The 22,635-nt window shown below is 42.8% G+C and overlaps 1 protein-coding gene across 3 annotated transcripts in view; it reads left to right on the top strand.

Moving 5' to 3' along the window:
• Window positions 1–22,635, top strand: part of EGFL6 (EGF like domain multiple 6) — an 80,744-nt gene that overhangs the window by 35,489 nt on the left and 22,620 nt on the right. Inside the window, exons 10-13 of one of the 3 annotated variants that reach the window (XR_007380475.1) lie at window positions 1,168–1,254; window positions 2,909–3,174; window positions 4,362–5,874; window positions 7,555–8,245. Coding sequence is in view for 1 of the 3 variants with exons in the window: in XM_048965106.1 (XP_048821063.1) it covers window positions 1,168–1,254; window positions 2,909–3,174; window positions 4,362–4,457 (449 nt within the window). In the remaining 2 variants the exon portion in view is untranslated. Of the gene's footprint in view, window positions 1–1,167; window positions 1,255–2,908; window positions 3,175–4,361; window positions 6,320–7,554; window positions 8,246–22,635 lie in introns of those variants that run through there. The other 2 variants (XR_007380477.1, XM_048965106.1) reach the window with 2 other exon arrangements.

Genomic DNA, 22,635 nt, shown 5'->3' with positions numbered 1-22,635 from the left:
AAGTTGTGCAGCCTTTATGAGATGGGCAAAGATAGCAAGAAGCTCAAAAATGGCTTTGGGGAATCATGAGAGCCAAAGAAAAAAGCAGAATCCTAGAGGGGAAATGGTGAGCTAATGCACTTACAGGACAGCAGCGTTCTTCTGTGGAGTTAACAGCTAAGTGAGCAGGGCATGAAACGTTGGGATTCACTGTATCTGAGATTCATTTTAGGACAAGGTTGGTTTCAATTGAAAGCAATGGGGAAGTGCTTCCTAGACTTTAAAAAAAAAAAGCAAATATGATGGCTGACATTCCGTGTGAGATGATGTTTTTTCTTCTCCAATTCAGAGAGCAATAGGTTTGGAAACAAGACTTGGGTTTGTATAAAAATGCTCTTTCAATGCTGTATACCACACTTCTCTGTCTCATGATAAAATCCACGTGAAGAACCAAAAGGAATTATTCTTTCTAAGGAAATTCAGATGGCTGACATATTAATCTGATCTGTCATGCTAACATTGCTCGGTTCTTCTTTTTTTTGTTTATGCATAATTGTATTTACATTTTCATTTACACAGCCATGAAGGCTGTGCTATGCTCTGGATGACGCTTTTTTTTGCAGTGTGCTCTAAAGGTCGACATATTTGGGTTGCTCCCAGCTCCATATAGTATGAGTATTCAGTGTGAGGCAACAGATTCCTCTCATGGGAAGCCAGCTTCTTTTTTTTAATGGCAAGAAGGAAAGCTTGAGCATCTCAGCTGATGCAGCTACAGCAGTGTAGTTGCACATGTGGAGAAGAGCAGAGCTTGAACATTTGCAGTCCCCAAACCATTTATGATGTTCAAATTAAAAACCAACATCTCAAACTGCACCTGGAAACCAGCAGGCATGCAGGAGTCAGAAGTCATAGCATATACAATCATGTGCACATGGGAGACTGGCAGTGAAAAGACACAATAGGTTTTGCTGTGAGCTAAGGAAAGAATTGCTAAATAAATTGGGATGTTTTGCTTCTTTTGGAAATTAATCCAGGTCAACGCTGTCTGAATTGAAATTGGGGATAGTTTTAGCACGATCTATACACTTACAAGTAGGTGAATTGAATAAAGAGCAAATTGTTTGTATCAGTACTTAAGATGCAACGCTTCTCTTATCTGTGTGTTTCTATTGCCAATTTGTTTCCTAGTTGACTGCAGTTTCAGTCGAGGAGTCTGCGACTGGAAACAAGATACTAATGATGACTTTGACTGGAATCCTGCTGATCGAGACAGAGGTATTTATTTCATTACCTATCCCCTCGCTCAGCTGTGATGTCTTATCCTCTCCAAAAAAAGGGGAAAGTGAAGAAGAAAATAGGATCAAGAATGAATTAAGGCAGCAGAGAAGGCTGAGAGTGGGAAGTTGCTTTTCCAATGGCAAGTGCTAGTTAGCAGTATATTTGAGTACAAATGAATCAAAAGGTGAGCAGAAGGATTTGAATGTAACTGTTAAGAATTGCAAGTTGCAAAACAATTGAAACCTTATTAGTTACATATTGTGTCTCTCCAAGGCTGGTAGGATATTTAAGCACATCTACCATTTAGATGGGTGCAGGAATGTTGTCGCTCACAGGGTTTAGACGTAGCACTGTGATAACTGTGCCTGGCCTTCTACAATGGAGTGGTGATGTCATCTACTCCTGCTTGGCCTTTGACACAGTCCCTGACAACATTCCTACCAGTCAATTGGAGGGATATAAGTTTGATAGATGGGCTGTTAGATGGAGGAAGAATTGGCTGTATGCCTGTGTCTGAAGAGTTGCAGACAGCACTTCAGTGTCCAAACGGAAACTGTACCAAGTTGTTCAGCCTGGAGAAGGCTGTGGGGAGATTTCATGGCAGCCTTTCAGGACTTGGAAGGGGGACTGCAAAAAAGATGAGGAGGCCTTCTTATCAGGGAGTATAGTGATAGGACAAGACACAGTGAATTTAAACTGAAATGTTTAGATTGGATCTAAGGAAGACATTTTTCATGATGAGTTGGTGAGGCACTGGCACAGGCTGCCCAGAGAAGGTGTGGATGCCCCATCCACAGCTGATGTAGTAAAAGGTGTCTTTCCCATGGTATGGAGGTTGGAACTAGAGGATCTTCAATGGTCTCTTCCAAGCCAAACCATTCTGTGATTCTATGATCTTCCTTTGTGAGGAAACATTGCAGAAAATGTTGCAGTAGACCCAGTGGATAATGTAGAGCACTTGTTCCAGTCCCGACATGCACATTCTCTCTCTCTTCTTTCAGAGTCTTTCCATCTCAGTCCTTCTTTGCTAATCCTTCCTCTCCTGCTCTTTGTATTTCCTTTCCCAGTACCTTTCTCTTTCCTGCAGCTTTCAGGAAGCCCTTTCCATGTCCTTACTTCATGTTCACAACCAAAGGTCTGCTAATTATGTCTATTTATGGACTCACTTCTTCTATTCCTTCATCCCTTTGTGTGTCATCTCTCATTTTGTTGTTCCTCCAGGATTTAAGGAATAAACTGCTGGTTCCTTTATCATCACTGGTATCCTCTGTCATCACTGCAGAGGAGATTGCAGAGCGTATTGAACTAGATCAAGTGTTGGAAATGGTCTGACCAGAGAGGCACAGCACCATGTTTCAGGCTATTGCATTTGAGATGATTTTGCTTTTGAAATATACAGAAAATTGCAATGCAAGGAAGAATGACTGTGATTGCCAGTGAAATATGAACTCATTTCCTTTCTGAAGGGATCTGACTTCCAATAGTGAAAGCTTATTCCTTGAAAATTAGACTTCCTGCTGCTTTTCTCCAGTCTGATTTTAAATTATTCAAGTAACAGAGCTTCTCCTTATTTTCTTAGCAAAATTGCTTTCAATTTACTAACAAGTAGTACAGGTCCATTCAAGTTTCATTTTCCATTTGTTGTTACAAGGTGATGGATACTACATGGCTGTTCCAGCCTTTGTGGGTCACAAGAAGGATATGGGCCGCTTAAAACTTCTCCTGACCGACCTCAAACCAACGAGCAGCTACTGCTTGATTTTCAGTTATCGGCTCGCTGGCGAAAGAGTGGGAAAACTTCGAGTGCTCATGGCCAACCAAAGAACTGCTCCTGTCTGGGAGCAGGACAAGGGAAAAGATGAAAGGTGGCGAACTGGAAAAGTGGAAATATGGCAGGGTACTGAAACAACTAACAGTGTAAGTCTAATGCAGTGTGTAACCTAACTGCTACAGCCAACACAACAGGTTTTTTCCTAATCCTCCAGTGTTCCACCAGCTCTTTTACAGGCATCGTATGCTTGCAACTGAAAGGCTGTTTGGAAATGGAGGAGTATAGATTTTAGAAGGCTGAGAAGTTGTATGACTGTAATTTCATAACCAAATTACTCCAGTTTGCTAGGACACTGATGCCAAATAATCCCATCATTTTGTAAAAACTTTGTCAGATCTCTAATTATCACAAACTACCAGAATCTCTGTTTATTATTTCATGCAACAGAAAGCATAAGTGTATGCTTGGAAAAATGAAAATTATCTCTGTTTCATAGAAGATGTTGCTCTCAAGCCATACTCACACAGATTATTAGTGCAAAAAGAGACCTCATTTATAATCAAGGTTGGGCAGTCACCGTAGGTACAGGGTATGTTTGCCAGCAGAGAACACTGTGCCCTGATACTTCTCTGGAAACTGCCTCAGTAAAGACTTCAGCAAGTTTCTTGAAATTCTAGAGCCTGATTTTCATTTATATGACTGCATATTTTCAATGCAGGACAAAGGGTTATGTTTACAATTGAGTACTGGAAGCATAAAGGAAATTGAAGTCCTTTTTGAAGTTTTTTGCACTGACAGAAAGACATGGAGGAAGTCTTACGTAAATAAGAGTCAGTCTATAAAATAAAACCCCAGACACTATTGATAAAAATGAATTTACTATGTGTGTGACTGCAATTATAATGGATAGCCTACTATATATACAGATTGAAAGAGATGTATTTACCGGCTATATAACCTAATACTAAGGGTCTAAATAGGTGGAAAATGAACAATTGTAATGTCTCCAAGAAAAAGAGGGCACTAACGTCTCATAAAGTAATAATGCCACATTATTATCATGGGATTTCACTCCATTTGCATTTTCTATGTACGGTGAAAATAAGCAATCTTATTAAATGAATCCATTTGGTATTGTAAATCTGTACAGAGGATTATCAGTCCAGTTAAATAATATATAAGCATTCTAAAAGCTGCAGGGATTTGAGTCATTAAGTCTTTCATGAATTACAATTAAACATTCCTCAGATATAGCATTAAAACTATTTAAGAGTCACTAAATGGTTGGATAAACTACATTTTCACTGTTCATGCATCTCTTTTCTTGTGACAGATCACCTTTGAATCAGAACGTGGGAAGGGCAAAACTGGAGAAATTGGAGTGGACAATGTTGTATTAGTTCCCGGTCTATGCCCAGAAGACACCTGAGAATGGATATTTTGAGTATTCTGGATTTAGCCCTATTTTCAACTCTTGCCTTGCTAGTAGTGTATTTTTAATCTTTTCATTATTAAAAAAATGGAAACATAAATTTAAAACCTGTACCTTGAACTTAGTGCAGCAATGCAAGCGGCAACTGACAGGTGCAAGATGCAGAGCACACTTTTTATGAATTAGATCTAATACGTGCTTTGAATACAGCACTACTATATTTTAACACTCAAGGTTAGGGCTTCTGAGGCATTAAAATATGTGTCTAGCTTTTTTACAAATTCTATATGCTTTCATTCCTTAAAGCCCTTTTCAAGGCTGTTCTTAAGTTGTCTGTTGCATTTCTACTTCACAAGAACACAAAGCAGTGTTGAAGAGGATGCTACTGCTTCTGGTGATGTGATTTTAACTTCTTACTTAATATGTAGATAGTAAATTTATTAAAAAAACAATTAGAAGAATGAGGAGGTTTTTTTCCTGTCTTCATGGAGCTAAATTTTAAGTGGAGTCACATCTTTGAGGAATATTTTAATTGCTAATACAATATGCAAAATACCCTCTTTGTCATCAGTGTCTTTAAGTCACACAAATCACTGTTTAGGAATGATCCACTTTTTTTTTCATAGGCATTTAATATGCATCACATAGAGATGATATTACCAACTGGTAATGAAAAAAGTAAAGAAATTTTCACACTCTGTACTGACCTTCAGGAGCAGACAAGTTCCTGCTGGGTTACAGCGCTTCTTTACTGCGCAGAGCCTTGAAACAACCATTTTCGTTTTCCAGTAGACAGGACGGTTTAGTGGCCTCACAGTAAGGCTCATTCTTACATTACACAATGGGGAAATATAAATCTTTTTTGCCAGTCCCTTCATGTTCTTCAGACTTCAGCAAAATGGATAGAGGCTGCCCGCCTCCCCAGGAATGGAGAAGGAAGCAGACTCTTCTCGCACAAAGTAGAAGCTGATATCTTGCCACTCTCTGCCACACATGCCTCTGCAGGTACATGTGTGTAAGGAGGCTCTGGAATCCAGGTTCCACGTGTACTGAAAAGCTGAATGATTGAAGCGTGGGCAAAAGACCATTTTCTCCTTTGTGATCTCCTTGGAGAATGTGTGACATCTGCATCTCAAGCAGACCGGGGTGCCTGAAACTGAGAAGATTGAAGGTCTGTTTTATTAAAATTGAATTCTGTGTCTAGCTGCCTAGGTGAATTAGGCACTAACACCACCTTCTTGCACAGGATGCAAGCAAGCGGCAGTCCCTGAAAATACCAGTCTCTGTAACAAGTTTCTTGGAAACTGACAGAAAGTTAAAGTGGCCCATGTGGAATCGCCCAACTGCATGTTGGCATCAAAAGAGCTTGGCCAGCACGTCGAGGGAGGTGATCCTCCTCCTCTGCTCTGTACTGGTGAGGCCACACTTACACTGCTGTGCCCAGTTCTGGGCACCTCAATTAAGTGAAGTTAAAAGACAGGGACCTCCTAGGAGTCCAGCAGAGGACGACCACAAGGATGACTGGGGGCCTCCCATGTGAGGAAAGGCTGAGTAACCGCGCTCCGTTCAGCCTGGGAAAAAGGACACTGAGAGGGGATGTGGTAAACATTTATAGCTATCTAAAGGAAGGTGGGAGGCAAATGGGTGAGGCCAGGCTCTTCTCGATGGTGTGTAGCAAGAGCACAAGGAGTAGTGGCTTAAAACTTGTACGTAGGAAGCTTCGTACTAACATGCAGAAGAACTTGTTTATGGTAAGGGTGATGGAGCACTGGAACAGGTTCCCCAGAGAGGTTGTGGGGTCTCCTTCTCTGGAGACATTGTTCAAAACCTGCCTGCATGAGTTCCCATGTGACCTAATCTAGGAGTTCTTGCTCAGGCAGGGGATTGGACTAGAGGAGCTTCCCAGCTTCCTTCTAATCCCTGTCGTTCGCTGATTCTGTGATTCTGTTGTTGGAATGGAGAAGAGACAGCAGCTATTAATGGGAAGACTTGGTAAAGAAATACTCTTTTCACATCTTAGCCAGGATTCTGGCATTTATTGAATTTTAATAAATGATACAATTTTTTTTAGCTCTTCCCTTCCCTTCCCTTCCCTTCCCTTCCCTTCCCTTCCCTTCCCTTCCCTTCCCTCTTCGCTTCGCTTCTCTCTTCGCTTCGCTTCTCTCTTCGCTTTGCTTCACTTCGCTTTGCTTCTCTTCGCTTCTCTTCGCCTCGTCTTCCCTCACCTCGCCTTCTCCTTCTCCTTCTTCTCCTTCTCCTTCTCCTTCTCCTTCTCCTTCTCCTTCTCCTTCTCCTTCTCCTTCTCCTCTCTCTCTCTCTTCCTCTTCCTCTACCTCTTTGTCTTTCACTTCGTTCTTCTACTGGCTCCAGCGTTGAAGGCAAAACTCTCTTATTCTTTTCCACGTCTCACTAGAAAAAGGAGAGTCTCAAGTTGTGGAGTATATTCTTCTGCCTGCCCCCTTTTACTGCGCTCTGACCAGATTTGTACTCCAAGACTTGGTATCCCAATCAATTAAATTACTAAATAAACCATTTTTAAAGTATTGTGTTCTGCTTTTCATGCTATCCCAGCTGCATTCTACACAAGATGGAAATGATTTTGAGAGCTTTATGTTGGGATAGATATAATTGCATACTTCTACTTGAGTTGCATGCAAAGTTAAAAGTCTTCTTTTTTATTTACATTTCCCCGTCAGGAGACATCTGCCTCATCTGGCTGGTATCTGTTGTATTTGAGAGACAGATGCAGTTGCAAAGACATGTCACAGAATCATAGAATCACAGAATGGCCTGGGTTGAAAAGGACCACAATGATCATCTAGTTTCAACCCCCTGCTATGTGCAGGGTCGCCAACCACCAGACCAGGCTGCCCAGAGCCACATCCAGCCTGGCCTTGAATGCCTCCAGGAATGGGGCATCCACAACTTCTCTAGGCAGCCTGTTCCAGTGTGTCACCACCCTCTGTGTGAAAAACTTCCTCCTCATATCTAACCTAAATCTCCTTTGTCTTAGTTGAAAACCACCCCCCCTTGTCCCATCATATCCACCCTTGTAAAATGTTGTTCCCTCTCCTGTTTGTATGCTCCATTCAAGAGCTGGAAGGGCACAGTGAGGTCTCTTCAGAGCCTTCTCTTCTCCAGCTAAACAAGCCCAGTCTCCTCAACCTTTCCTCGTAGGAGATGCGTTCCAGTCCTCTGATCATCTTAGCGGCCCTCCTCTGGACCTGATAGAAGAGCTCTGCATATTTCTTGTGCTGGGGGCTCCAGGCCTTGGATGCAGTACTCCAGACGGGGCCTCGCAAGAGCTGAGTAGAGGAGGACTACCATCTCTCTTTCCTTGCTGGCCACCCCTGTTTTAATGCAGCCCAGAACACAGTTGGCTTTCCAGGCTGCAAGCGCACCCTGCTTGCTCCTATCCAGTTTCTCGTCACATAACATCTCCTGCCAGTGACAGACTGAGGGATGAACATATTGGCCATTCAGGATGCACATGGAAACTCAAGCAGTCGGAAACAAACCTTTAAAACCACTGCAGAATATTCTGATAGAAGCCCTCCACACAACCAGCTTCACCAGTTTGCAGTGCTGGTCTCTGTGCTTTTTGCTGTTGGTCTGTTACTCAAGGAACATCATTTCCATCACAGCAGCCCATCTTGGGGAGGAAGTCCTTAACCGCTCAGAGCCATAACTGATCATCCTTTGCTTTCTAGATTTCCAAGAATAATGTGATCGAATTCTTCCGAGGCAGGAAATGCTCGAATCAGATGTTAGAGTCTGTTCCATAATTCTGAACAGACCAATTGATTCAGCTATGATAAGGAAGAGTGCCTGAACTTTTGCCACCTCTCATTTGGCTTTTACAATCCCATTATCAGAGAGATTTTTATATTAATAATATTGATATAAATAGTGGTTTTATTTATTTATTTATTTATTATTAAAGATATTAATAATAATAGTGTTACAATTACAATTCAATTACAATTCAAATACAATTACAATTCTCTATGTGATTAATGGTATCTCTTTGCTTTGCTTCGCTTCTCTCTTTGCTTCGCTTCTCTTCTCTCTTCGCTTCTCTGCTTTGCTTCTCGTCGCTTCGCTTCTCCTTCTCCTCCTCCTCTCTTTCTCTTCCTCTTTGTCTTTCTCTTTGTTATTCTACCGGCTCCAGCGTTGAAGGCAAAACTCTCTTATTCTTTTCCACGTCACACTGGAAAAAGGAGAGTCTCAAGTTGTGACTTGTGACCTCAAACAGACTCAAAGCTGCCTCCTCCCTGGATTCCTCTGGCAGAGGCCAGCTACAACTGTGACCTCAGGCACAGCAAAGGTGGGAGTGCCAGTACCTGTCTGTTGGCCCAAGCGGCCGGGAGAAGTTGTGCATCACGTCCTCAGTGTGACAGCGGGTGAGGATGACCACCGCCTGGCACAGGAAGGGCAGGAACGTGCTGTGCTGCGCAAACGATGTGATGCTGCGCAGGATGTAGAGGATCGGAGGCACCTGAGAGAAGAAGGGGAGAAAGAATGACTTGCTGCATCCTGGACTCTGCAGGGCCTAGCCATGTGCAATGGCCAGAACAAGTCCAAGACACGTGGGAGAAAGTCTCTTACGTTCCAACAGATGTCCTTCCCGTGCATCTGCAGGAAGGTGGTCATCCACTTCCCAGCAGCACGCACACGCACTCCGTTGGCTTTCCGGATCGTCTCCTTGATGGCAGTCATGAAGTCAACGGTGCGTTCTAGGGGGAAGTTCCTGCACACGATCTGCAGAGAAATGAGAAGCGGGAGAGATCTCATCACTGCTCTGCTGCAGCTCTTCAAAACACAAAGCAGTCTTGAGGGCATTCTTAGCTCAGCGGCTTGCCGCTCATTACACATTACACAAAATGCAGTACAGAAGAGTGCAAGGCAAAGAATACTTACAGAACAATGACAAACTTTGATGTATGTGAAACTAGATGAAGCAATTGCTTATGGCACATGGAACCAAATGATATTTTCATGAAAATCAGTGAGTGCCACCCAGTGAGCATGAGCAGGATTTCATGTAACAGTCACATTCACATCTAAATTACTGTAGCATAGAACTGAAGTAGCTTGAGTAACCCCAGTTACTGTGATTTTGTATTTCTAATTGAATAACTGACCCTAAGCATTTGATTAGCAATGGGAGCCAATTAAAGATTGTCCCACTCCAATTTATAGGAGGGAGATGAGGTTCTTTTAATATCTGTATTCCCGGCGTGAGATTAAGAAGCAACGGTTCATATGTTGTTGCATCCAGTTTATTACCAAACCTAATCAGGGAGACGGGGAAGGGAAGGAGGGCGATAGAAAAGATGGAAAAGAAGCAGGAGTTGCGTAAAGCGAGGAGAGTCACCAGCAGGATCCAGCAGCGGTTCCGTTGCACGGCGTTTGAAGGTCCCGGGCAGACGCAGCGGGGGGTGGGGAGCAGCAGCGTGGCCGGCCTTGGGCAGCAGGCAGGTAGGCGAGGAAGTCGAGGAGCCGATCCTTGAAGCAGCAACAGCAGTCAGGCAGTAGGCACAGGAGAGTTCGACAGCATGCAGGAGTCACCTCACGAGGAATCTGATCGTCAGGAATCCCTCTACCCTCGTGGTTTTCAGTTCCTCTTTTATCCTCCTTGTTCTCCTGCCTATGTGACAAGGATGGGCCTTGAGCAAGAGTCATTGAGTAGCCCCTGAGATGGCCATCATCCTGAGATAGGTCCACACAAAGGAGCACTTCTCAGCCTTTTAGCTGCAGCTCATCTCACTCTCATTGCCCCTGGCCTTGCTCATCTGCGACCCCAGACAAAGGATCTCACAACCTTTGCCCAGGACTGGCCTGGACTTGTTCATCTGTGTCCTTCAGACAAAGGATTTCACAATCCTTGCTCGGGATTTGAACAAGTCCATCTGTGTCCCCAGCAAGCTTTGAGACACAGACCTTAACAGAGTAATATCTTACAAAGATACAAACATATTCAGTATCTACTCAAATGCTCAAACAGCAGACAGGCTTCCTGGACACCGGGACACCTGCATGCAATCTGTACTTCAAAGAAAACATTAGATACAAAATTTCACAAGGGATGAGGCCGTCCTGCTGCCTGTGCTCTGGGTTAAACTACTCATTCCTTGTGAACATCTCCACTGCTACCAGAGATAAATAGTAGCACTTACTGTTCAGGTCAGTGCTTGCAGTTTGCTAAAGTACACTTCTCAGGTAAGTTGTCACCAGCATACAAAATGAAATAAAATAAAATAAAAAAATCCTCCTAATATGGAATTTTCATATAAATCCCACCATGCTCTGTACTTATCTGAAGTTTATATCACCTTAAGGATATGCCAGTAGAGCATAACATAATTTAGAGTACACTGCATAGCAGAGTAGGAAGTTTTCTTGGCTCCTGCAGTATTACAAGGCAGCAGATTATTTCTTATTGAACACTGGCAGAGATTTCCATAACAAAAGGTGATTTTTTTTTTTCTGTCTTATCCATCAGATTTTCTGTATCTGTCCTTCAGAGTAGCTTTATTTCTGCCCTTAGCATTTTTTCTTTCTGACATAATTTTGGGCACCTTTACCATCGCTCTCTGCCTGTCCATCGTTCTTCGATGCTGACAGTGTGCATTGGGGCCCTAAGTCCAAACCTCAATTTCCAGTTACTTAACTCATACTCATGTAGACTGTGTACAAGTTCTTGAAATATATCACACTAAACTTAAAAGGTAAGGAAATTCCCCTATGTCCCCTTGCCCTTCGCTATGCATACGCAGGAAAAAAAATGCTGCTACTGGGCCAAGTAAGTCCAATCACTTTGCTCCAGATTTTTGCTCCAGATCCAGATCAGGAAGCATTTAATGCTTGACTTCCAGTCACAGCCAGCTTCACCCTCGTTAAAAATATAACTCTTTTGTCCTTCAGCCACAGTATTGCAAACAGAAAATGTCTAGTTTCACTAGCTGTGATGCAGATCTGAAGTTATCTATATTTATTGTTCTATCTAATAACATAACGTTTGCAATATTATGTCTGCACTCATATGGGTTTTGCTCACTTCTCCCCCACTTTGTTGACATGCTTAATCAACCTCAATTAGTGTCTTCATGCTTCTTCTTCCTACCATAAATGTTGTAAAACACAAAGCTGATCGTTTAGCTTTTTACTCTCTACAGCCCAATTACCTGAAATAAACCTCACCTGAAAGTGGACTTAAAGATTTTCCTCACTAGTGCTTGCAATATATTCCTTGTGCTTACTCTATTGTTTCTTTGCATTTGTAGTTGTTTGTCTGAAGTGTGTGGTGAACTGCTCTAATCTTTTTGTTTAGTTTTAGCATTTCAGTTCCAAACTTCAGAACTCCAGGAGGCTACATCCAGTGAAACTCACAAAGAATAATATTGGTTATCAACACGAACCTAATTAGCTTTTGGAAATCTATTTCAAAAGGTATAACTGAGGCCACAAGCTTAAAGGATTAAAAATGCTAAAAAAAATCCTAAAGCAAATGGAAATAGATAATGAATGAATCCAGAATCACAACAGCAACTTAGTTGATATGAGGTGATTTCATAACTGCAAGGAATTTTTCATCTTTTACAAGCATGTGACATTGGTCACTTCCTGATAGTAATTTCCACATAAACAGAAAAACAACATTGCCCTTGTTTATGTGAGGAGGAAATAGTAAATCCAACATCTAAAATCCAACAAAAAACAGAAATGAAACCCACATTGCTATGTGTTGAAGTATAACAGGAGCCTCAATGCCGATGAAGATGTGAATTAACAGTCAGTAAGATTTCCCAAAAGATCCCAATGCAGAGATGCCTGGACAAGATCCCTGTTCTCTGATGTGCATGACATCAGATTAAATGAACAAAATGATCCCCACCTGGAGTTAAAAACCCATCAATAGCTCTAACTTAACGATCCATTATGGCTTCATAAACATACATGGGAGGACAACAGCAAGGGTTTTGCCTTCCCAAATCCCAGCACATCCTAGTACAGACGAACAAGAAACAGAAGACTTTTTCTCCTTTCCCTCATCTTTTGCTGTATGTGCAGGCAGGAGGATGTAAGAGGAAGTCCTGTCTGACTTTCGACAGGCAGTTACCATGAAATGTTTGAGAGGAGATGTGCCAAGTACAACAGCGCTGAAAGAACGCTTACTAAGCTTAATTCAGAAAACATATCTGTTCCATAAATACATCAGATAAATGAGAAGCATTAGACAGTATGAGTCGACGTTTTCAGAAGGGACCTAGTTTGGAATGCGATTTCTTTTTTGTGCATTTGGCAAACCAACCAACTCTTTTTTTAATTATTCTTTTTAAAGATATCAAGGACATTAGGCAAGAGATGCAAGTGCTTAGTACCGATGTCTAGACTTCTACAGCTTCCAATTCACTTTCATTATCTACTAATAGCTACCAGTGAATTTAATCACAGTTCCAAGAATTGAAAACCAAGCAATGATGAAGAACAGCCAGGTTGCAGCCTCTGCAGTTCTACGGTTGCTCCAGCAACTGTGACGGGCTCTGCTGCTGCTCCAACCCTTGCAACGCGTCCTGCAGCTGCTCCAATCCCTGCAAGAGGCCCTGCAATTGCTTCAGTCCTTGTAACGGACCCGTGGGTGCTGTAAGCCTTCTAAAGGGCCCCACAGCTGCCATGACCCTCACAACTAGCCCTGCGGTCACTCCAATCCCTATGCTAAGTCCCACAGTTCAACCAAAGAACCAACCAGTGCCTGTAACTCTTCTCCCTTAAAAGTGGGAAGAAAAACAATATCCAAAAAAGCCAGAACGTTTAACAAGGAGAGAAGCTCATAAGATGAAGGTGGAACAGAGCCACTACTAAAATGGGAGAAAAAAGAGAAAGAAACTGACTCGAACATTAAATGAACCATGAGGTGTGCAAAAAGATTACAGCTGTTAGCCAGCCAAGCACCACACGCACACAATGCTGGTAGCAACCTCTGGATGGATGGAAACAAAACCCCACGCACAAGGCTACTGCCCAAAAGCCTGAAAAGCAAGCCTTCTGGTGACACAGCACCCCAGAAAGAACTGAGTCAGGCAACAGGACTCATTTCTGAAGCAATCTCATAATCACCTGGGCAAAAGAGCACAGCTTTCAGTTGGTATATCACATCCCCTACCACACACAGCATCTGGAAAAATCAGCTTGTCAAAAAAGCAAGAATGTTTGTCCAGAGTTAATAAGCTTAGCTTGCGAAAACACAAACCTGAACGATTATCTTCCCCTTCTCCCCCCTCCTCCTTCCCTCCTGCTTCTTTGCTGACTTTTTATTTTCTCCCTTTTCTTTTCCTTACCACCATGGAGGGTCACTTATGCTTCATTTCAAGCAACCTTTGAGTCACGGGGTGGTGTGAGAATCCTTCTCTGTTTTTTGGTTCAAGGCTTGCTTCCTGAGGTATTTCTTGTGATAAGACTCTGAGTGATTTGTTGAGGAGGCAACTAATGGGTGCTAACCGTGTGACAATGGATATCGCTTTGGGAACATTGGAAAGCCCCTTCCCCCAGAGCTGCTTGCTCTGTAGAAGAGCGGATGAGAGTGCTCAATAGTGTTTACTGGCGGAAGATCTGGCCTGTAACAAAACAGCTTCAGCTAGGTGTGGGAAAACTGGGGAACGATACCATCGATACCATCGTGTCCTGTGAGAAACAGGATGCAGATGGGTACCCCTGCTCCCTCTTATCTGCTGGCAAGGCCCGGAAGATGGGAACAAAGGAGTTTCTGCTGAGATCCCAGAGCCAGAAGCTGCCACTCCAAGGAGAGCTGACTCAACCACTTTGGATTTGAGCTGTCACTCCAAAGACAGCTGACTCGACCACCAGGAGGAAGAAAAAGACCCCCTAGCAACAGCCGGATCATGCGCAGGGACAAACTGCATAAAAGGATCGTGCACTGGTTCAAACCTCGCGGCAGTTGGTGGAACGCAGAGTCCCCTGTCGCCCAGCGCTGCATTGCCTCTTTGTTCCTTGCTCATTATAATTAATAAATTCAATAATTGACTCCTTAACTTTTGGTCTATTATTCTACCTATAACAATTGGTGCCATGACTCGGATAGGAATAGTGGCTGGGTTCTGAGGGTTGGGGAGGCGCCCCGCCAGAACTGGCGGCCCCACTCTTGATTCCCTACCTTACTCCTACCGACGATCCGAAATTTAAGAGCAAAAAGGCAAGAAAGGACCGGTCGACCCCTTAAATTTTGTGCACAAAGGTCCGGACGAAGACGCAGGACGCGTAAGTAACTGCCGTTTTGGCAAGGGTTTTCCGTTCGGTCGGGGTCGGGTTTCCCGGAGTGTGATGAGTGGTGTGTGTGTGAGAGGGAGCCGGTAGCTCGGACTAACCCAAGCGAGTGTGGACCCTCTAGTAGTGCGGTTCTCATTGCCTGCGAAGGCGTGAGCCACAAACGAGGGGAAGCGAGTGGAACGCACACACAGTTGAGTGAAGGCACTCCGGAAGATGGGACAGGGAAAGAGCAAGGCCCCTGTAGCCATGAAACGTCCTCCAATCCCAAAGGATTCCCCTCTAGCATTCATGTTAGAAATGTGGAGGTACTATCCCGGGACAGGAAATAAGAGTAAAGCCAAGATGATTCATTATTGTGTAGAAGTATGGGGAGATCAAAAGATTGGCCCAGGTGTTTGGTGGCCGAAATTTGGATCCAGCGAAGATTGGGTACAACAGCAGTTAAATATTTGGGTTAACACTAAGACTCCCTTCAGTCAGGAAGAGAGCGAATATGCAGCCATTTGGGTTACACGCCCAGGGGGACCAGGAATCTCGATTTTCAAATTGTCCAAAGTAGACACAAAGACTGAGAAACAGAAGCCTCGGAAAGAGGAGGATATCCCCATGGGACCCCCACCATATGTCCCACCACCACCGATAGCTCCTCCTCTTCCACAACCCGAGGTAGATAACCAGGATAATTCAAATAATCAGGGAATGGACCCTAATTTGGGCCCTCAAACCAGGAGACGGACATGTCAACAAAATCTATATCCACTGCGAGAGGTACCTATGGGGGGTCCCAATCCACAAATGGGATTTATTTCGGTACCTCTAAGTTCGGGGGATGTTAGGGAATTTAAGAGAGAGATGGGTAAGCTTTTGGAAGACCCATTAGGAGTTGCGGAAAGGGTAGACCAGTTTCTAGGCCCCAACATATATACGTGGGATGAGTTACAGTCCATTCTAGGCATCTTATTTACAACTGAAGAGAAACATATGATTAGGACTGCAGGAATGAGAGTCTGGGACGCCCAGCATGCCCAGGGACCTCAGGCAGATGTAAAATGGCCCCTACAAAGACCCCAATGGGACCACCAAGATCCAAATCATCGAATACATATGCAGGATTTACGAAATATAGTTATCCAAGGGATTAGAGAAGCAGTCCCTAGAGGCCAGAATATCAATAAAGCATTTAACGAAAGACAGAAGAAAGAGGAATCCCCTAATGACTGGCTGGAGCGGTTACAAAAGAATCTACAAATGTATTCAGGGTTGGATACTGAAACCCTGTTAGGACAAGCTTTGTTAAAAACACAGTTTGTAGCAAAGGCTTGGGACGATATACGAAAGAAACTCGAAAAGATTGAGAATTGGCAGGACAGGGGGATGGATGAATTACTAAGGGAAGCTCAGAAGGTTTATGTTCGCAGGGATGATGAGAATCAGAAGAGGCAAGTTAGGATGATGGTGGCTGCAGTTAGAGAAAGTCGGGAACTGGACAAGCAGGAAAGGCAGCCATTACAGAAACCACCCTTCAGTCAGGGGAAGAGCGAAAGAGCAAGGAAGGAAGAACGGACTTGCTTCTACTGCGGGAAGAAAGGTCACCTAAAGAAAAATTGTAGAAGTAGGATACAAGATGAAAAGATGTTTAAAGAAGACTAGGGAAGTCAGGGGCTTTACCTTTTGGGGACTCAGAAACACCGTGAGCCCTTGATAAAATTAAAGATAGGTCCCCAACAAGAAGAAGTAGAATTTTTGGTGGACTCGGGGGCTGAGAGATCCACTATACAACAACTACCCTCTGGATGTGAAATGTCCAGAGAGACAGCCCTAGTAGTAGGAGCTAAGGGAGAACCCTTTAAGGTAGGGGTCGTTAAAAATGTAGAAATAGAAACAGAATCTAAGCTAGGATTGGGAGACTTCTTGATAGTACCAGAAGCTGAATTCAATTTGTTGGGACGAGATCTAATTATTGAATTGGGAATAAGTTTGGAGGTAAAGAACAAGGAAATAAGGATTAAACTTTGCCCTTTAAGGGTGGAAGATGAAGAAAGGATTAATCCTGAAGTATGGTATACAACCGAAAGTGTGGGGCGTCTGGAAATACCTCCTTTTTCAGTTAAACTTAAAGACCCTGAAATCCCTATAAAAATAAAACAGTACCCCATTTCATTGGAGGGAAGAAGAGGCCTAAAACCAGAAATAGAGAGACTTATAAAGCAGGGGTTATTGGAACCCTGCATGTCCCCATTCAATACTCCCATATTGCCGGTTAAAAAGCCTAATGGTACGTATCGTTTGGTGCATGATCTACGGGAAATAAATAAAAGGACAATATCTCGTTTTCCTGTAGTTGCTAATCCTTACACCTTATTGAGCAAATTAGGCCCTGAAAATTTATGGTATAGTGTAATTGATTTAAAGGATGCATTTTGGGCCTGCCCCCTAAATGAGTCTTGTCGGGATTATTTTGCCTTCGAATGGGAAGACCCGGATACAGGGAGAAAACAACAGTTGAGGTGGACAGTACTACCACAGGGCTTTACCGAATCCCCAAATCTGTTTGGGCAAGCCCTAGAGCAGATTTTACAAGAATATCAACCAGCTCCAGAAATCACCCTTATCCAGTATGTTGATGACCTGTTAATCGCGGGAAAAGAGGAGGAACAGGTTAGAAAAGAAAGTATCAAACTCCTTAATTTTCTAGGGTTAAAAGGCCTCAAGGTTTCAAAGGCAAAATTACAGTTTGTGGAAGAAGAAGTCAGGTATTTAGGTCACTATATTAACAAAGGGGAAAAGAAGATAGATCCAGAAAGAATAAGAGGGATATTGTCCTTGCCACCCCCCCAAAGTAAAAGACAAATAAGGCAGATTTTAGGGCTAGTGGGATATTGTAGGCAATGGATCGAGAATTATAGTAAGAAAGTAAAATTTTTATATCAAAAATTAACCCCCGAGGGATGGATAACTTGGGGTGAAGATGACGAGAGGAAGTGGCAGGCATTGCAAGAAGATCTAGTCAATGCCCCGGTTTTAAGCCTCCCTGATCTTAAGAGACCTTTCTATTTGTTTGTCAATATAGATGACGGTACAGCATATGGGGTCCTGACTCAGGAATGGGCTGGAAAGAAAAAGCCTATAGGGTACTTTTCAAAATTATTAGATCCAGTAAGTAGGGGATGGCCCACTTGTCTACAGGCAATAGTAGGATGTGCCTTACTAGTGGAAGAGGCTAGAAAAATTACTTTTAACAGCGACATAAGGGTGTTGTCTCCCCATAATATTCGGAGTGTTTTACAACAAAAAGCTGAAAAGTGGATCTCAGATTCTCGTTTGTTGAAATATGAGGGCATTTTGTTAGAAGCGCCAAATTTAACCCTAGAAACCACTAGCTTACAAAATCCTGCACAATTTCTATATGGCAGACCCGAGGAATCACAATTAGTAAGTACATAATTGCCTTCAAACTATTGAGAACCAGACCAAGATTAGACCAGACCTAGAAGAGGAAGAATTAGATGAAGGAGAAAGAATCTTTGTAGATGGGTCTTCTAGGGTAATTGACGGAAAAAGGAAATCAGGATATGCACTGATAAATGGGAAAACGTTAAGGGTATTAGAATCTGGGCCGTTGAGCCCCTCTTGGTCAGCACAAGCCTGTGAACTATATGCAGTCCTACAGGCCTTAAGAAGACTGGAGGGAAAATCGGGAACAATATACACTGATTCTAAATATAGCTACGGAGTAGTACACACTTTTGGAAAAATCTGGGAAGAAAGGGGATTAATTAACTCCCAGGGAAAGGACTTAATACATCAGGAATTAATAAGGGAAGTTTTACAAGCATTAAGGGGACCGCTTAAAATAGCTGTAGTACATTTAAGGGGGCATCAAAAAGGAATTGACTATAAGACGCGGGGAAATAACATGGCAGATCAAGAGGCTAAACAAGCTGCGTTACGCGTATTAGTACTAACAAAGGATAAACCGCGACATACAGAACTAAGAATAGCACCTCTCGTGTTCACCCCTAAGGAAGAACAGAAACTTACTCAAATGGAAGTAACTAAGAGTGAGGAAGGGAAATGGTATCTGTCAGATGGAAGGGAAGTTCTACCAAAATCAATAGCCTTTAATATCTTGACTAATTTACATAAACAAACCCATTGGGGAAGTCAGGGTTTGGTAGACCACTTTGCCACCAGATATATGACTATAGGTCTCCATGACTTAGCAAAGCAGATTACCCAAGGATGCCCCATATGCCTGAAGATTAATAGAATTGTACTAAGACGGGTACCCATGGGTGGAAGACCCCTAGCGGTAAGACCATTTTCTCGAGTCCAAATTGACTTTACGGAACTTCCCAAAGTAGGACGTTACAAATATGTTTTAGTCATTGTAGACCACCTCACTCATTATATTGAGGCCTTTCCTACCTCTAGAGCGACTGCCCAAACTGTGGCGAAGGTCCTTTTAGAACAAATAATCCCCAGATACGGGGTCACTGAGGTTATCGACTCCGATCAGGGCCCCCACTTTACATCTAAAATTATAAAGAACCTGTCGGAAGCCTTGGGAATAAAATGGGAAGAGCATACTCCTTGGCATCCCCAAAGCTCGGGACGTGTGGAACGGATGAATGGAGAATTGAAAAAGCAATTGGCGAAATTGACACTAGAAACCAAGCTCTCATGGATAAAATGTATTCCTTTAGCATTGTTAAACATTAGGGCGCAACCTAGGGCTGATATAGGAATATCTCCTTTCGAAATGTTATATGGAATGCCCTACGACGCAGGGGTTCCTATTGATCATCCAAATATCACAGATAAGACCATTAATATCTATATCAGTGAACTAATGAGATATAGACAAAAGTTGTGGGAGAAAGGTCAAATAACCCAAAGACCCCCTCTTGATATTAGGTTACACCAGATTAAGCCAGGAGATTGGGTTCTTATAAGATCATGGAAAGAAGCCACTCTACAGCCCCGTTGGGAGGGACCTTATTTGGTACTCTTAACTACTAATACGGCGGTTCGAACCGCAGAAAAAGGATGGACGCACGCCAGCCGTATTAAAGGACCGATAGACAACAGTGAATGGGAAGTTACTAGTCCAGCGGGGGATTTAAAGGTGAAGCTGTCCAGAAAATCGCGGTAAACAAAACTTAAACAGGGGGGTTTTTTTATTTTGCCACAGAGACTTCTGCGAGTAAAAACAGTTGAACAGAAGAAACCAATATAATCCTTCTGGTGAAGAAACCTCAGCCCTTCTGAAGAAGCTAAATGGTTGGGGCATGGTTTGAACACCTGCCTTTTGCTGTACAGTGCTTAATAGGGATTGTTATAGCATTAATCTTGTCACTAATTTTGTATTTTTTGTGGAAAATCGTTAAGTGTGGAAAAGGTGTTTGTGTTTATGAATAGAGAGGAATGAAGACTACTTGTAGGAATTTGAAAGACGAACTTGTTAAATACTTTAATAGAACATCAAGTGAGGTCAGCCTACCAATTCTGCCCTGAATACAACAGGTATACGGCTGTAAGGGTTGGCCAATTGTTGAAAAGGCTCCGGAACCAAACTCCTGAGACACTCTGTGGACAAGTGCCTAAGATTGCCCCAAGGGATTCAATAGTAAATACAACAGACTATGATGGGGAAAGGTACACCTTCGAGTAGGTCTTCTGCTGCCGAGAAGATAAAAATCCCTGTAGCTGGCTGCAACCCAGTTGACAGGCGAGGCAGAGATGGACCTTGGGTGAAGGGACGATACTTGACCCCAAAGACAATCATTTTGGTCTGTGCATCTATTTTACTCCCGGGGGTACAGGCCAATAATCCACACGAGCCCATGATATGGGAATTATTCAACATACAACAACCTGACCAACCCTTGAAAAGCTGTAAAAATCAAACCCACGTAAATTTTACCGTTTCTTTAAGAGATCTAATCACGGGACACCGCAGAGACAGGGCAGATAACTGCATGGGATTTTATGTTTGTCCCGCTTCAAATAGAGGGAGAAATTATTGTAATTTGCCAAATTACTACTGTGGTTACTGGGGATGTGAGACATGGTCATCTGAATGGTCCACAACTATTAAAGACCCGGATATACAGGTGGAATGGTTCCCTCCTGGTTGCAAACGGCCCATCATAGGAGGAGATGGGCACGTTTACGGACATTGTGAAGCTGATGGATACTGCAAGGAAATTAATATAAAGGTTCAAGGGCTTACGAAAGATGCTTGGTTGGTTGGAAGAATGTGGGGAATTAGATTTTGGGAACCAGGTCCAGACAGGGGTGGTATATTTAGAATAGCAAAGAGAAGCATGCCACATGATCCCCCATTGTCTATAGGCCCAAATATAGTTTTGGCACCGCCCTCTTCTACCAAAAGAACCCCACCACCTGCTGTTCCCACATCGACTAACAGTACAAGTCGAAGGTATAAGACACCACCACCTACTAACAGTACAAGTCGAAGGTATAAGACACCACCACCTACACTCAGTGATCCACTATGGGGCATTATGCAAGCTGCATATTCCACCCTAAATAAAACGCAACCAAACTTGACTAACGAGTGTTGGTTGTGCTATAGTGTTAGACCACCCTATTACGAGGCAGTAGGAGAGCCAGGCAAGGTCACATGGGATAATGGAACAAACCCTGCTGCATGTCCATGGGATAGAAATCACACCCAGGGGTTGACTATACAACATGTCACAGGAAAAGGAAAGTGTATTGGAACCATACCAAAACAATATAAAAGTCTCTGTGACAGCACGATATCTAAAAGTAAAATAACGAACAAGACAAACGAATCCTTTAAATGGCTAATCCCCACAGCAGGTGCAAAGTGGGTATGTTCAGATATCGGAATGACACCATGTATATCATTAGAGGTATTTAATAGATCTGAATTTTGTATACAAGTAGTAATTATCCCACGATTAATGTATCACTCTGATGAAGAGGTTATGTATCAACTTGAAGGGAGCCTCATCAGACAGAAAAGAGAGCCTATAACCGCGATTACTTTAGCAACCCTCTTGATTGCCGGAGGTGTGGGTGCCGGAACCGGCATAGCCTCACTCGTCAAAAGTACCGAGATACAAGGTTTACAACAAGCTATAGATGAAGATCTAGACAGAATAGAACAATCAATTGATAAATTGGCAACTTTGGTCAAATCATTGTCAGAGGTGGTATTACAAAATCGAAGAGGATTAGACCTCCTATTCCTAAAGGAAGGGGGACTATGCGTAGCACTACAAGAAGAATGTTGTTCATTTGTTGATCACACCGGGATAGTTAAAGATTCCATGGCTGAACTTCGTAAGAGATTGGAACAACGAAAAAGGGATAGGGAAATAGGAAGATCCCGGTATGAGGGTTGGTTTAACATATCACCATGGCTCACTACTTTGCTGTCTGCTCTGGCTGGACCCTTGATCACGATCATTTTGGGGTTAATATTTGGACCATGTATAATTAAGTGTTTATTACAACTGATAAAGAAGCGATTTGACACCACAAAATTGCTAATCTTAACGCAAATGACTCCGCAGAGGGAAATAGAGAAATTGTAAATAGAGAAAGTGTGATATTCCATCCCATGATCATAATTATGAAAAGAGAGTTGTAATTATGAAAATTGGAGGACAAACATTCAACAATAAAAGAAAAGGGGGGAATTGTCAAAAAAGCAAGAATGTTTGTCCAGAGTTAATAAGCTTAGCTTGCGAAAACACAAACCTGAACGATTATCTTCCCCTTCTCCCCCCTCCTCCTTCCCTCCTGCTTCTTTGCTGACTTTTTATTTTCTCCCTTTTCTTTTCCTTACCACCATGGAGGGTCACTTATGCTTCATTTCAAGCAACCTTTG

The sequence above is a fragment of the Lagopus muta genome, chromosome 1, assembly GCF_023343835.1.
Source record: "Lagopus muta isolate bLagMut1 chromosome 1, bLagMut1 primary, whole genome shotgun sequence".
Classification (NCBI taxonomy): domain Eukaryota; kingdom Metazoa; phylum Chordata; class Aves; order Galliformes; family Phasianidae; genus Lagopus; species Lagopus muta.
The sequence above is the reverse complement of the archived record's forward strand: the minus strand, read 5'-3'. Positions and strand labels throughout refer to the sequence as shown.